A 17,284-nucleotide genomic window follows, 5' to 3' on the forward strand; every position below is an offset into this window, starting at 1 on the left:
ATCTTTGGTACCCATACTGGTATGTACCAATTCTGATCAAATTTGGGGTCCGGGGGGACTTATAGGTTTGGTCATGTCCGTGCGTCCGTCCGTCCGCCGTCCGTGCATCTGTCCGTCCGTCCGTTCACGCGGATATCTCAGAGACGCCTGGAGCGATTCGTTCAAACTTGGTACAAGGATAGTACCCTACCTCATACAGCTCAGATGCACGTCGATTTGTTTCACAATGCGATCAAATTGGGCGATGTTAGAGGACTTTTTAATTTTCACCTCCATAGACTCCCATGTATAAGGCAGTCAATCCATAGACTCCCATGTATAAGCCGTCCATAGACTCCCATGTATAAGGCCGTCCATAGACTCCCATGTATAAGGCAGTCCATAGACTCCCATGTATAAGGCGGTCCATAGACTCCCATGTATAAGGCAGTCCATAGACTCCCATGTATAAGGAAGTCCATAGACTCCCATGTATAAGGCAGTCCATAGACTCCCATGTATAAGGCCAAGAAAAATAAAAATTTAGTTTCTCATAGTATTCATATTGCAAAAAGGATGCAGTGACACAGTTTTTAGTCCCCACAGATAAAGTCCAGGGGGCTCATAGATTGGGTCATGTCAGTCCGTGAGTCCATCCATGTGAGTCCATCCGTTCAAGCAGATATCTCAGACACTTTGACAATGTCACGTGACCTTAGTGACCTTTGACCTCAAATATACATATTTGTCCATAACTCAGTAATCACTAATGCTACACCCTTCATATTTGGTATGATGGGACAGCTTATGACGCCACATATTGTTCCTCATTAATTATGTGCATATCTCATTTTGAGCGAGCCAATAGAGCCAGAGGTCTGATTTTTGGTTTGTAGGGATAACTTAGCAATACAATTTTTTGACAAAATGTCACGTGACCTTGGTGACCTTTGACCTCAAATATACATATTTGTGCATAACTCAGTAACCACAAGTGCTACACTCTTCATATTTGGTATGAAGGGACACCTTATGACGCCACATATTGTACCTCATTAATTATGCGCATATCTAATTTTGAGCGAGCCAATAGAGCTAGAGGTCTGATTTTTTGCTCACGTGTGAACACGTGAGCATATGTCGCAGCGATGTCTGTCTGTCTGTCTGTCTGTCTGTCTGTGTGTCTGTCTGTCTGTGGGTCCATTTTCTCAAAAACGGCTGAACGTATTTCAGTCAAATTTGGTAGACATCTTCAGAATTCAAATGGCTAGAACTGAAAAGGTTTTGGTGGGCGTGGCTTGGATATTAATGAAGTTATGAAAGTTTTAATTTTTCTGTTACGCCGCGTATGACAAGTGAAAACAATCGACTGTTTGAGGGCGCTGTGAAAAGTGCTTGTCCAGGTTGGCTACAGCTGGATAGCTCTGGTTTCAACCACGGTCCCTCCGTGTTTCAACCTCGTATTGAACATTAAAAATATGATATTTTATTACTCATTCAACTCACTATTCAAGATAAAATATCGTTTAGCAAATTAGCTTTATCCTTGGTAATTGATTGTTTCCCTCGCTGCTGCTCGATCGCCAGAAATGAGTACATACGTTCTCGCTAGCCCTGCGTACGTACGCAGTGTACGCTGTGCATTCCCTGTGTGCGTTCCTAACACACAGCGTACACTGCGTACGTACACAGGGCTAGCGAGAGAGTTGCCGACATCGACGGTTATTTACGAAAAAAGAATAAAAGACTGGCATTTTTGGAAGCGATCGAGTAGCTGAGGTAGGCAGGGATACGACTTGGGCCCAAGAACGCTGAATTTCGGCAGTAATTTGGCTTTTTACGTCAAGTCCAAAATGGATTTGCAGTCACCAACTCTACGTACGGGTCTTTGCAGGGCTGTGGTGAGCGGGGCTATTAGCTGTAGCGGAACACACAGCATCGTACGCAGGGCTAATACGTTCTCTACCTAGCCTCATGGCATGGAAGTGCTGATGAATAATAACTTTGGGTCAAAGGTATTGAAGTGTCCAATCAGGTTCGTGCACAGAGTCCAAGGCCATGACCTACTTCATGTACTTCTGCTCTGTTTTGATTTTGCTTCGCCATGAAACGTATTCGTCATTGTCCATAGAAGTATGTTTGCTCTCCTTTGAGGTTGTTTGTGAAACAAATTCCGGGATAGGCCTTGGAATGCATACGATCGGCATCGCGGCAGTGCATGTAGCTAGCCCTACGAGTATGGCGAGAGTGTCCGGCTTTGGCTACGCCGCCTCCCACCTCCGGTAGGCGGCGTAGCCCCCGGCGTAGCCAAAGCCGGACACTGTCGCCATACTCGTAGGGCTATGCATGTAGCGTACCATGCTTGTGTAACTGCCGAGCTCAACGTGCATTCACGGTTGATACTCGTGTACAATCATGATGTGTTCAATTCTGATGAAGATTCATGTCTTACTTTTGCAGTCTTTTTTCCGTACGATAATCCCGACAATACGTGTTACTGTTAGACGAGGTGGCCATTTTATGATAAGTTTCAATACTGCACAGCTACATAGCGTCACTATCGTGTGATCGAGGTACAGCGTTGTTGAACGGGATACAGAAACTCTGCAGAGGGAGAAACGATCGTTGACATGAACAGTCAATGTACTTCAGCACGTAGTCCGCAGATAGCGGATCGAGAAAATAAACGTGTCCCAGTAAATAACGGAATATTTATGTACATTAACTCGATATTAATCAAATTTCCAGCTCATCGCAAAAAAATGTATTGCAAAGATTAATTTGTCACTGACAAATACTGCACTGTATGGAAAAAAGTCTGTAGAATAGTTCAAGTGGTATTACCCGAGACAAACACTTGTGTTGTCAATTTTGATTTCATTTCATAAACTTCATACTTCATCGAGTATCGTGTATTTCAGCCTTTGTGAAGCCATTTTATTGATATTTTCAATTTTTGTCTTGGCTTTGTTGTGGAACATGTTGAATCGTCTCCGTGGACATGTAGGCAAAAGTGTGAGGGGGTCGAAGTGACTTGGTACCTGGGGCCGACCAAAACCAGTGTGAATTACTGGGGTCAAAGCGGACAGCGGCTGGGATGACGTGTTCCCAAGCGAGCTACCTTCAGAAGTCTGTTTCATCGCAAAAAAACGTCAACTTTTAAAACCCGTCATTTATTTACTGATGTTATTTTCAGCATCACAAACATATACGCCTCTGCTATGTATCACAGCAAATAGTTATATTTGAGCGCCCCGTAAATGGGATCCTCGGTTTTTTTTTGCGAACCCGGAAGTGTGTCTTGCTCAATGCATTTCCTACCCATAGCGAGGGAAACTGCCCGCGTTCCATGCTCCCATGCACCCTTTTTCAATGCAAGTGCAACGCCATCTGTGCAAAATTTGTGGTGGTATGCTCCCGTGTTATGGAAAACCTCTCTTATTCTAACAATGACGTAGTTGACTTTGGACTTCGATTTCGTAAATGTGATGTCCATGCAGTGAGTTTGGGTTGGCGCGCTTATAATGCAATCTTCGCCCGCCTGCGGTCCGATATCCCGCATTTATTAGCGATATTTATCTGTTTTGACTTGACCAAAGTTGGCAAAACTTGCTATGTACATTAAAGATACTATGATACAAGATTATTGAAAGTCATTTGACATTTTTTTCAGCCAATTCCCAATATGCATATTTAATGAACCTTCCAAATTAGGGATATATACTGGCATTTACTTGATAAAATTTGGCGAAACATGCTGTGTACATTGATCATTATACCAGGTTATAACAGTATTGAAAGTCATTTTGCATTTTCATGTCAGCTGATTCATAATTTGCATAAATAGCTAACAAGCTTTCACGGTTTGGCATATAGAGCTTGAAGGACTTGACCAAAGGTAATTACACATGCTATATTGTGATACAATGACAGTACTCAAAGAAATTAATTATTTTTATTTCAGCTAATTACATATTTGAATACTTAATGACCTTTAGAATTGATCTGTGGTGAAATTCATTGTGTTGATCATAACACTTTAAATGTAGCAAAGCATGTAGCAAAGGTTCAAACTTGCACATAAATGCAATATATAATGAAACACGTGAGCATTTTCAGTTCATATCTGGTTGGTATATAGGGATAACTTAGCAATACATTTTTTTGACAAAATGTCACGTGACCTCGGTGACCTTTGACCTCAAATATACATATTTGTCCATAACTCAGTAACCACAAGTGCTACACCCTTCATATTTGGTATGATGGGACACCTTATGACGCCACATATTGTTCCTCATTAATTATGCGCATATCTAACTTTGAGCGAGCCAATAGAGCTAGAGGTATGATTTTTGGTATGTAGGATAACTTAGCAATACAATTTTTTTGACAAAATGTCATGTGACCTCGGTGACCTTTGACCTCAAATATACATATTTGTCCATAACTCAGGAACCATTAATGCTACACCCTTCATATTTGGTATGATGGGACACCTTATGACGCCACATATTGTACCTCATTAATTATGTCATATCTAATTTTGAGCAAGCCAATAGAGGTAAATGTACGATTTTTAGTATATAGGGATAGACTATAGGATAGACATTTTTTGACAAAATGTCATGTGACCTCTATAACCTTTTACCTACAATACACGATAATGTCAACAAATAAGTAACCACAAGTGCTATGTCCTTTATATTGAGTAGGATGGAAGACCTTATGACAACACATGCTTAACCTCGTTAATTATGCCCATATATAATTGTGGCCAAGCCAATAGAGCTGGAGGTCTGAATTTTGGCATATATGGATTAATTAGCAATACAATGTTGTTTTTTTTTTCAAAATGTCACGTGTCCTTGATGACCTTTGACCTTCAATATGCATATATGCATATCTCAGTAACCACAAGTTCTTTACGCTTTGATTTTGATAGGATAATAGACCTTAAGATGTCACATCTTGTACCTCATTTATTATGCACATATGTATTTCTTGGCTGGCCAATACAGCTAGAGGTTTGAGATCTTTTTTCCTGATTTAGAACCATAACTTATACATGCCTCTTGTTTCAAATTGGGAACAATGACATAGACCTATGTGTCCATAGATCTGAACATATACACTCCAGTGATACTTCTTAATGACCTCATTTCCCTGCCCCATCAAGACTAATACTCCTATTACAAGTGGGGACTATGTCATTGACAATGACTTGTTGCATCTTTGCACGGTTTCTTTTGACATGAATAATTTTGGTGTTAAATTGAACTTTGCACAACATTGCCATAGGGGCAGTTCTTGTTGACATAATTTTGACAAGAAAACTTTAATGGCTGTTCATATACTGTTAAATCAAATGTGCTTGTGAGAGTGTGATGGCTTTTACCTTTACCATACAATGCATAAATGTTAAAACCTAACTCAGATGTTTATGCCAGATTGGTGTGTTCTACTGTTTCACAATGTTTGAGAAGGTATTTCTGATATTGAACAAGTAACATTTGTATCGAGATGTATCACTATGCCTCAGGAATTATCTCTCAACAGGAAACATCTTCAGAAAGTCATCAGTAATCACATGACTGTGGTCATTTTGATTTAGTTGGAGAGACAGTGTTCACATCTCCCTCTGATGAAATTAGACATTTGAGTGTAATTTGGTGTAATGATAAATTTCACAAGCAGTGGATGTCCAAGTACAAAAAAATATGGGGTGTCCCCAATGAACAAATACTGGTGAAGTTTCAAAATTTGGTTGCTCATATATTATTGTTTGCAATATAGTTAGGCTTACAGGTAACTATCCGGGCACGGACAATTGATGGTTTTGAAATAGATAGAATATTCCTCTCAGAATAGGTCTTGTCTGTGTGTCTCACACAAAGTCACTAGATATAGAGGGCGTTGTCATCATTACTGCATATTTGACCACACAATTCATCACAATATTCTCCCTCTGTATTTGACAGTGGAGTACCAACATGGAGAAGAATAAGTTATTTGTATCTGGCTTGCCAAGGACAATCAACAAACAACAGCTGCAGGAGTTCTTCGGCAAGGTAAAGTATCAAATAATACCACATTTTGAACTATGTGAAGACCAAGTTCTCACTTTACTACATCCTTTCAGAAATCTTATCTATGTATTTCTGTTGTATATGTACTATGCTAGCTTCCCTACATATAATACACATACTGGTAATTCTGTCTTAAAGAGACAATAACTTTCTTTATTACATATGTATTGGCGTATTCTATGTTGCACATGAAAAAATAAAATCTGTATTTGTAGAAGCTGACAGTTTGTATACTTCAGCAAAGCAAGCTATGTGCTATCTCAAATCAACCCACATCATTCTACCATCATTTTCCTTCACATTGTCCTGTAGCATGGTACAATCAAGGACATACGGATAGTGACGTACAGATCTGGAACTCCCAAAGGGTTAGCCTATGTGGAATATCAAGATGAGGTAAGTAAACTTTTCATGAAGTCACATGGGTGTTTTGTGTGTATATTGATTTCAAGGCGCGCAAATTTGCAAAATGCATCAAAACGCAATTTTTGTAATTGCTATAGAAAAATAAAAAAGTGTTCAACAAATTTAATCATGGAAAAGCTGAACCTCAATAGAATAGTTAAAAAATAAAAAATATTTTAGTCAATGTAGGTTTTTCATTCATAATTTTTGGTTTCATTTTGCTAGATTATGGTATTTTGTGGTATTCATTGTAACAGTTCTAGTTCAAGTACTGTATAACCATCACAGACTGCTTGCATTTCATGACAAAATACCTATTATTAGAAACCATGAACTGCAGTGCCAGGCATTTCAGTCAATAAATGTTTATGACAATAGATGAAATTTTAGTAAATATAAGAAATGACGTCATCAAAGTGATCAAATCTGATACTTATAAGAGAGTAACGGCACAGGTCTTAAAGCTAATGATGAAATAATGTATGATGCAGTGTGCAAAATAAAATAGTTGACATTAGTATTGACAAAAATCTACCCAGAGCATCACCGAGTATGTCATAAAAATTATGTCATTTCGGTTTATATATATAGGACAATATATCCTAAGAGTAAACTTCAATTCTAAATATCATAATTTGCTTTACATTGCCGCATCATTTAAAATGCCTTCAACATATCTGAAACAGTCCCCAAGTAGTGCAATCACACCTGACATTGATATTTGAAGAGTTTTCACTTTCTCTTTCACCAATGTCAAATCAGGCGGAGGCGGCAAAAGCAGTCTTAGCAACTGATGGCAGTCAGATGGGAGACTTCAAAATCAGTGTTGCCATTAGCAACCCTCCTGCCAGGAAACCAAAGAAAGGCACTACACTGGAGGAAGACTTGCTAGAGTTACCAAGGGGACCAAGAGGGTAAGCATATCACTGTGATTTGTATCATCTTTTATTTTCTGTTAGGGTTTTTCACATCACAGAGAAATAGATGAGTACTCTTCCTCTGCAAAGAATGTGCAGGTGATATGGTACCTTAAAGTAATGTGCAGGACTGGAAAGGTGCTTCTCTTTGATGTTTCAATTTATAAGCAAATCTTGTTTTTGGATGGCAAAGTCTTTTGGTTGAATATATTGAAATTGGAGAAATTCCCATTTCAGCCATCAGTTAAATTATAAAAGGTAAAATATACAATATTTTCTGAAGAAAAAGAGGCAGTTGAATTAATACTGTAACAGTGGTTGAAATCATATGATTTTTATGGTAGGCAAATCCTTCGTCATTTAAATTTTCACTGCGCGCATTTCTCTTTTTAAGTTGATTAGCCCAACTTTTCTATTGAAAACAACAGGAAGAGACCAAACAGTAATGCTTGAAAGGGATGTTCACTGAAATCAGTTTCCTTGTTTCTTTTCCAGGCCTGGTTTCGGACCCCGTGGCAAAGGCAGAACACAGCTGGCATTCATGCCCCGGGCCATCAGCAAACCACCACTTCCATCCAAGACCGGCAGACAAGGGACTGGTGACAAGCAAGACAGCACTGTCAGTAGTACTGGCAGTAGTAACAGTAGTAGTAGTAGTAGTAGTAGTACCACAAAGAAAATGAGTAATGCAGATTTTGCAAACTTGTTCAAGTAGCCGGCTAAGTTAAATAGCAAAATGGTAGATATAGAACTCTCTTTATTTTTCAAAAGTTCTTTTTTTAGAAAAAAACGTAAGAAAAGATAGATACTGATGTGCTGTTTTAATACTTTACATATTTAAGAGATCAATTACAGAAATTGACCAAGTGTTCTTTCTAAGTTAGTGTCCAATGATAGGACACTTTGACTGTTTATAAATGCAAAAGTTTTTGCATTTTTTATGAACAATTTCAAAGCCATTATTCTTTTCAAGCAAGTTGTGTTCATGATATTGTGGTCCCTTTCATAGAAAGCTTTCATTGTTTGCACATTCTGAAGAAGAAATTTGTGACAGATGTAAAAAAAATAAGAAACCAGACTTTTCTGCAAATTGCAAGCAGTTGTCATCTGACCCATCATCAAAGATGTATGGAAGTGTCAAATTAATACTTTACCATGATTTCAACACTGGGATTTGATCTGAGAAAAATTGCCTCACAGTTCAATTGCATACCTGTATAGTTCGATCTGGTCTCACAACATGTTATACCTCTGATGGTACATATTTGATCAGCTGCTTTTACTGTACTTGGTTTATGTCACTGCAACCTGCCAGTGTAAGATGACAAATTCAGGTACGTGTACATTGTGCTAACTGGAGTTGCCAAACATGTGTAAGCTCTGGAGATGTAGTATACACACTGGCCAATTGTCACATGTACAGTGACAGGAATCTTGTGTTACTTTCACAAACACAGAAATACTAATTATCAGGTCCTAACCATTCTATCCAAGAGACAATGAGAGTGTGTAATCCTAAAATATATTCAACATTTGGTGGCACAAGATCTCGTATCATCAGATTTACTGATCCAATGGCACTCACAATTTGCCTGTCATTGTATTCCAACATTGCACGGCAGCTAGACCACGAAAGTCAGACAAATCTGTAATTCAAGGTTTGCATTTCAAATTTTTCTTGTACTTTACAATATGACCTGACATTAAGGGCATTTTCAGAAGCGTTGACACGTATGATTTCACTCTTTTGTCAAAACTTTGATAAAGTTGGTAAAACTCTATCAATGGCATATTCTCCAATATGCTGTGTTTCAATTTGGGTTTTGTAACAGCCAAATTTGTGTTTCAAAATATATTAATCTAAAAGAATCCTGTCTCATTGGCTGAAAAATTGCAAACAGTCACACCCAACTAAACTGAAAAGGGTTTATTGTCTGGCAATGCTTAAAGATCAACTCTTTGACTTAGGCAGGGTGGAACAGTTGGCATGAATGCATCTATACCTCGCAGATAGTTATAATTGTGAGATACATGTAGTTATACAGAAAAGTCCATTGATGTTGTTTAAATGCAGACTCAGTGAAAGGGGAGTTTCAAGCCTACATATTATTTTAGCTGTTGTCTACTCAGTGTACATTTCCTAAAGATAAAACGTCCAAGTCAGCCTTTATTTTCAATGCACATTGGATGATTTGCTTTCAGACAAGTCTGGTAAAAAAGGCTACGCTTTCAGTAGGCTACAATTACTGTAAATGAAGATTGAGTAGAACGTCCTTTTCCTTTTACAAAAGTGTACCTTTTTCCAGTGCATGACAGCTACTGATGTAAAATTACACATTTTATAAGGAAATGTCATGTTTAATTACATTCTCTTGTTTGAAAATAAATGCGAAATGGAAACTAATAATGTGATTGTCAATGTAGTTTATCCCACCATTTGAATGAACACAACAAATCACATAATATCTTTTAAAATATTTTTATTCCATTTGTAAGAGACTGTTCCATTTCTTTATACGTCTAGAATAATGATGATTATGAAGAAACAAGTGTCAATGTTGAGCTCTACTATTTGTCATTCAAACGTAAAAAAAAATAACTTTTGCAGGGTATTTGAATGCTGGAATGGTTCAACTTTGCTGAATTTTTTTCTCGATGAAGTCACAAGCTTCTTACTTTTACGTGTGTTTTCACAAACTTTACTGACCATTCAGGTCCTGCCCTCTATGCATATAGATAATTTGTGGTATTCTTCCAGAAAGGGATGCCTTAAAAGGGTTTGTGCGAGCAGGGAATTTTAATAGTGAATGAATGTTTTTAAGAGAGACAGATTCTGGTCAATTAACAGTTTGAAATTATTTTGAATAAACAGAAAATACAATTTTATAATAGCAAAAATATATCATATTGAAATTTTCTTCACTGCATTGACAAGGAAATATTTAAAAATGGCACTAAACAATGCACAGAGTATGTGCTCGTAAGTCTCACAGTATCTGTACCAATCATTTCTCATATTGGTACTTGTATATGTGGATATAACTATACTTGACCTATTGCTGGCATACAGGATGGTACTGCAGACAGAGTGTCAACAGTATCCATGTACGGTTCATGGTCAAAGTTGAAAACTCCAAATGTACTAAAGAACTCTGTACACTGGAATACCGTACTTCAATAACAGCTAGTCAATGGTGGCTCAAATTTTCATTTCTGTCCCAAGGCACATCACTGGCAGTGATTATTTGGTAGAGGGTCATTTTGGATTTGGCAAAAGAAGCTTTACCTTTCCCGTCTCAGTAATGAGTACGCACAGATTTGGTTATTGAACTTGTGTCACAAAGCGTTTACTTGGATCTTAAAACAACTGTCTTGTTGCACATTCAAAGGTTGATGAGAATCATTCACATGTAGGCATGAGTCTATACAGTAGACTTTGCAATTCATAATTTCATCAGGAAACACTCCTATCACAAGTTTTGTGACCAAAATGTCTGAAACATGCATCTTCAACAATAGTGAGATGTATCAAATTACCAGCCAAATGGTTCCAGTTGTCAGTGTCATTGGCCGTTGGTGGCGCTGTTTTTCTTTCTTGAAGACAGCAAAACTCTGACAAGTCCATAAAGCAGCACCAAAAACAGAACCAAAACAATCCCAAACACAAATCCAATGTTATACACGTAACAGAACATGAAAAAGCCAAGGATGTATCCAATGTTTTGATAGCTTCCTAGGAATCGCAAACTAAGTCTAGGTTTCAAAGTGGCAAGTTTCCTCCGACATATAGGACTGCTGGATGATGATGCTAGATATGGTTGCCAGGATGATATAGACGGTGGGCTGAAATACTGCTTTGCAAGCCGACCAATCATGTCTGTTCTGGAACAAAGCTCTTCGATTTTATCACCAGCCTGAAACAAATGCAGAGAATAAATACATTTGTTCGACAATCAATAGACTACAAGTCTCTTGAACACCAAATAGATCTACACACAATTATTTTCAGATGTAAGTTACCATACTTAACATCAGTTTTGTATTTCTTGGCATCTAATGACCGAGGGACTTTATCATGTTTTTTGAATTGGTATATTTTTGATATCCAGAATCCAATATTTTTGTAGGATATATACATACACACTACAACGCAGAAGGGTACAATACTGCTAAAGATTTAAGGCAGAATTTGAATGGACCACAGTACAAACAAAACCATGTGCACAAACGTGCATAGAAATACATGTATTTCCATAAGCGTTTGTACATGTGGGTTTGTTTGTACCTCAATCACGTGATCTCTTGGGCTTACAGAGTCCGTTGAACACAGTGGTGCAACCTCTTCATTCTGGAGTAGAACCATTAGGTCTGATAGTGATAATTTGCTTTCTGATTTATACTTCTCAATTCATCTTTCCCAATTTTCAAGACTGAAGTTTGCCAATAGAGTCACATAACAAATCATGCACAAGCGTGACCTGAAATATCCCGCATCTTAAGGAAGTTGTTGCATAATAACAATTGACATATGATTGACATCATCATCACTTTGAATAGGGTATGATCATCAAGGGTTGCACATAATGCCAAGGTAAACTAGATCTTCACACAATATTCTGAAATGCTGGTCCTGATATGAAATGCCACTCACCTGTGTATTGATACTTGATGAGATTCTGTACAGGAGTCTGACCAGCGCTGGATTTTCAAAGCTTCTGATTGGCTGCAAGTCAGGATCACCCTGGTAGACTATGTCAAACTTGCGTAGACCATTGGCCAACTGCAATACATGATATGAACAGAACATTCTCATAAAACACACAGTGATGCATGCATTTCATAGCAACCTATGGAACTTTTGTTGCACAGTATTTGTACATATGAGTGCCAGTTATGAATGTTGGTTCTTCAGAACTTAACTCTCACTTGGCCATTGAATCGTAAAACCTTTCAGAAAAACACATAAGTTTTTCATCGATTTCATGCATGCTATTTGAAAATATTACATGTAGCACAGTGAAACACAAACTTTTGACAGCTGAGGTGAGTATATTCAGTATGCCAAATTTGGTAATTACCCAACAACTTGGCTGAACAGTGGGCTACATGCTCTGGTGTTTTCCTTAACAAGAGCCTATTTTATTGACTGAAGACTGATAAGGAATTTACAAACTCAGCAGACAACTCCTCCACCAAGTAAACTGGTATCTCTACACTGGAACAAACCATTTTTGACTTGCACCCCGTTCATAGGAGAGTTTTGAAAGGGGAAATAAAATATTGAAGGGTGTAAAGTACAATATTTTGTAGTTATTTTTCAAATACCAAAAAAAAGACAGGACAGAAACTGACTACCACAGATCATGTTTTACACTCTGCAGTAGCTGTAAAACTAGACCGCTGATGTGCAGCGTGCTCAGAAGATTATATCTGATTGGTTGATTGTCATTATTCACAGCAACTTAGGGAGTCTATTTGTATTATTCAATTACAATGGTCAGATTCAGCAACCAAATTGGATAACAGCTTCTGAGATGCTGCACATCAGCCCAAAGTAGACAGTGTCTATGTCACTTTCTCAAGGGTATAATTTACATTTTAGCGCAATAACCCACCTGGTATCTTCCTAGAGGTGTTAATTCTCCATCTATCATGTCTGGCAGGTGTGATTTGCTTTCATCTTTACCATCTGATATTGAACCCCATGTCACGCTTGTTTCACTGGCAGTGGGTGGATCAACCTGGAAATGACAGTATGGCAGAACTCAGAGAAATGGTCTGACACTTGAAATATGTACACATGAAGAGGAATAATGGAAGGAATAGCTGAGAAAGATGAAAAGAGTGAGGAGACATGGTCAATATAATTATCTCAGAGGTTTTCTTAGAGGTGTAATAATATTACCCACGCCATAGGTACACTTGTTACACTTGGTAGATGTATAGCCATTAGAAATGGCTTTTCTTCTTTGTGAAATCAAATCATGCAATCCTAATATGACCTCATACATATATGACTGTGTGTATGTTAAACCATTTTACGCCAATGGTATGAACCAATCCACTGTTCTCTATGATAAAGTTGGACCTCTAGAGAAGGAAGAGGGGGTGAAAGGGTTGATGCTCTATATATATTCACTAAATGGAGTAAGAAATATTACCTTGAAAACTGAGGATAAATATTGCAATGCCTGATGAAGATGTGAGTCAACCTTCTTGACATCTGTGTGAGGGTCGTCATAGCCGTCTGGATCTCTGTAACTGCTGGATGTTGCTATCTGCTGGTTGAGATCCATGAGTGTGTCCAGACCAAGCAAATGCATGAATCCACCAGATGGACCACCATCAGGTCTAGAAAGTAATTTCAGTGTGCTCTGGGCGTGAAGTATTTTGCCAAGAAGCTGTTGAATCTGGATAGAAAAGTGTACAATATAGAAAGTCACTCTTAAATACCGAAAGTGCCTCTGGAACAGATTCTAGAACTCTAAAAACCGTAAAATTCTGAAATGGTCTACAGCGTGTATGAATTCATTTTGAAATGTACAGTGATAGTACATTATGTTAGTGACATTGGAAAGTTTGTCTGATTGCATTGCTATCAATGAATTGCTGTTTTGGTTTATTGCTCAAATAATTACCCATGGTATGCAATAAACCACAACATCATTAGGTATACCTCAAGATTTTGACCAGTTCATAATATATGTGCATAAGTGGTAGCAAGTGCATATAATGGTGTGAACTGGTCAAAACCAGTGGGTTTATTGCTATACAATCATAAAGGTATATTGAAATTCTGGTGTGCAACGTCAAAAATGAATTTTTTCTCCAGCTGAGAGCTTGTGCATGTTCAACTTTGCTATATCATAAATATAGAATAGAAATTTTCACTTACTGACCAAATCAGATCATTGAATTTGCGCCATCAATATACTGATTTGATGTAATTCAAGATATGGCCTGTTGAAATTTTTAATCAGTCAAAGGCAACAATGAGAGAAGAGAACTGCAAAGGCTTAAATGTCTAAAAGCCGCATTTATATCCACACAGAGACAACAAAAAATTGCACATATTCCATAATTAAAGTCTTACCAAGCTTTGCATTTCTTCAGCAAAAAGAGGTTTGTATATAAACCCTTGTCCTTCAAGTTCAGCCAATTGTTGCTTTAGCACTGCACTACTAGGGGGTCTGACAGGAGATAGAAAACTACCCCCTGCACTAAGGGGTCTGCTTGGTTCAAACCCAAGTCTTGAAATGCTTGGTGTTGCTTGCTCGTATAGTAAACCTTCCGCTGTACAAATGTAACAAAGAGATACTTGTCTGTCAATCGGTAAAAACAGGAATTTGAATGGACCATGGTATAAACAAACCCAAATGTGCAACATGCACACATAAATACTTGTATCTCCATACGTGCATGCACATGGGTTTGTTTTTACAGCCATCATGTGATCCTTTGGGCGTACTGAGTCTGTAGAACTCACTGCCTCCTGTTTATTCTGGAGTAGAACCATTGCAGAGTTTACATTACTTGTATTGATTAAAGGATATACATCTAATTTTCAAATTTCATTTTCTCCCTTTTTCCAACCTCCAAGAATTTACAAATTTATTTCTTGATAGTCAGTAAAAATGGCCAGCCTGCACAGAACAGGACATAATCATTTATTTTAATTATCTGATAACAATTCATGTTCATATACCTAAACCCAAGTGGCACAGTTGTCAGGAATATACAGTACATAAGGCTAATGAGAAGGAATGTTTTGGGGTCACACATCGTACCGAATATCCCTGGTCAGAGCAAAGATTACAAGCATTATGAACAGAAATTTACATTACACCATGTGCATGCGCCTCTCCCATTACAAAGGGTATCTATATGGCTCTTTCCAACACTATGCGAAGAGTTTATTTTCAAAATGAAGAAGAATTTCAAGTTTACCTTCTTCTATCATTTCAGCGAGGTTTTGTGTGGCGTAGATTTTGCTGACCCTGAACAGCATGAGGGCGTTCTTCGATGCACTCAAGTCTTGTCTGTAGGCACGAGGCAGGAAGTCGATGAACAGCGTAGTGTAGAAAAGAAGATTATCTGCTATAAACTTACTCCTAGAAAGATTAAAATTTTAATCAGTGAGTGCACAATAATAACATTTCAAGTTCATAAAATTCATTAAAGCACGAAATGCCCCATGATCAAACATTGTGGGATGAATTTTCACCAATGTTGATATTGTCTGTAATGTGCACAGTGATGGCCCAACAAAAACAAAGAAAGTCACGTGATTGAACGAAAGTATGGTTCTGGTGGGGATAATAAAGTAATTTGGATTGAATTGAACACATTCACCACCATGGTTTGGCCTAATGCTGTTGTTATCAATGGTGTGTGCAGAACTGTCTTTGGGGAACTGGTATGAACAGGTTATTGGCACTATCAACGCTATTGCCACTGGCAAAGTCATTGAAGTTTATAAAGAATTAAAGAAATAAACATTTTACCATTTTGGTGGGACAGATTTGTCCTTTGTCTCAACCCTACTGGTGGTAAATCTTCGGTCCTCTACATATCTCCAGGGTTGTATGAAACTTAACCAGGTTTCCAACATCTGTTATAACAAACAAAGCTATAAATTAACTATAAAGAACGCTTTTCCCTGTCCACTATGATGAAAAATCTGAAGTTTTCATTGCATCTCAGTTCTTCATAGGAAAAGTACAACAATCTGGCTCAATATAACTTCAATTGTTTGACTGATCTTATGTTAGAAAACTTCAATGTATGAGCTCTCCCTATTGTTCAAATTTTTGTACTGCAATGACTGTACATACCAGTCTAAATGAGGCATCCAAAGGCCACTTGTCAAAGCCATGTCTCAAGAATGCATAGAGTTTCTTCTGAAAGATGTGGGGGATGATGGTCCTGAAAGACAAATGGATTAGAGATATAGAAGGGTAACACTAGAAACTGTCAACTTAAAGGATGAGTTTATTTATTTATTTATTTTTCGTACACAAATCATCATTTCAATGTCATGATTATTATAGACTGAGTTACGGTCTGTGAATAATAAAAAGATGCTAATAACAAGTAAGTTTTTGGATGGGTTTAGCTCTTTTGTCATTTTGCACCAATACAACCACATGCCAGGGTTTAATACACCATGGTAATTGTGTACATGCATGATACTCTATCATTTTTAGTATTTAGAATTGAAATGTTTGTGGTTCAAAATCTTGTCTGCAGTTTAAACTTGTCAAAACCTGCACTTATTAAATTGATTGTGTGTGGTGTAAGTTCACGTCATGATTTCATTGTCCGATTTTCACACTTCAAAAGTATTGTTTCGAGGATAGAGGAAAGGTTTGAGATCAAGTGCAAAGTGTTGTTTGTCATGTGCATGTTTACATATATATGGATGGTGGAAATAAGTAATACAAATCAAGGAAGAAATGAGAGAATGTTCAACTCATCTTCTAAAACAACTGATCAACTGATAGTTTCAGTACATGTACAAATATTCATAAAAGGTCATAATACATGTACATAGCATTTGCACGAAAAAGTTTACTATTCCTTGAAAGGGTGAATTTTCAGCTGGATGGAATAATGACATGGATTGATTTTGAAAGTTTTACCTTTTGAGGTCATCAAGAGGCCATTCAATATGCTGCTGGTATGGTGATGTGATAGTGGTGTCTTTTGCAGAGTTCGCAAAGTAATGGAGATGTTTTACCATCATGCGTACAACACGTACATGATCATGACTTGGCCGAAAACTTTCCTGTCAGGGGGAGAAAAACAGAGGGATATAATATACTTGTGGACTGCTATAAAAATGCAAAGCAAGAAACATTGTATGAAACATCCAAAAGGAACCAATACCGATTT

General features: G+C 37.7%; 2 protein-coding genes across 4 annotated transcripts in view; one reads left to right on the forward strand and one right to left on the reverse strand.

Annotated features, from left to right (window-relative positions):
* The window catches only part of LOC139145634 (squamous cell carcinoma antigen recognized by T-cells 3-like), a 23,286-nt gene extending 13,337 nt beyond the window's left edge, over positions 1-9,949 (forward strand). Inside the window, exons 18-21 of the mRNA XM_070716907.1 lie at positions 5,961-6,050; positions 6,381-6,464; positions 7,236-7,387; positions 7,886-9,949. Coding sequence (XP_070573008.1) covers positions 5,961-6,050; positions 6,381-6,464; positions 7,236-7,387; positions 7,886-8,105 — 546 coding nt within the window. The 3' untranslated portion in view covers positions 8,106-9,949. The remainder of the gene's footprint in view (positions 1-5,960; positions 6,051-6,380; positions 6,465-7,235; positions 7,388-7,885) is intronic.
* The window catches only part of LOC139145635 (sphingomyelin phosphodiesterase 4-like), a 15,483-nt gene continuing 8,054 nt past the window's right edge, over positions 9,856-17,284 (reverse strand). For all 3 annotated transcript variants that reach the window (XM_070716908.1, XM_070716910.1, XM_070716909.1), the window contains 9 exons: positions 17,032-17,177; positions 16,225-16,315; positions 15,895-16,001; positions 15,338-15,501; positions 14,484-14,683; positions 13,552-13,800; positions 13,006-13,131; positions 12,042-12,170; positions 9,856-11,304 (listed from right to left, as the gene is read on the reverse strand). In XM_070716908.1, the coding sequence (XP_070573009.1) occupies positions 10,954-11,304; positions 12,042-12,170; positions 13,006-13,131; positions 13,552-13,800; positions 14,484-14,683; positions 15,338-15,501; positions 15,895-16,001; positions 16,225-16,315; positions 17,032-17,177 (1,563 nt within the window). In that variant the 3' untranslated portion in view covers positions 9,856-10,953. The remainder of the gene's footprint in view (positions 11,305-12,041; positions 12,171-13,005; positions 13,132-13,551; positions 13,801-14,483; positions 14,684-15,337; positions 15,502-15,894; positions 16,002-16,224; positions 16,316-17,031; positions 17,178-17,284) is intronic.

Source organism: Ptychodera flava, chromosome 12 (assembly GCF_041260155.1).
Source record: "Ptychodera flava strain L36383 chromosome 12, AS_Pfla_20210202, whole genome shotgun sequence".
NCBI lineage: Eukaryota > Metazoa > Hemichordata > Enteropneusta > Ptychoderidae > Ptychodera > Ptychodera flava.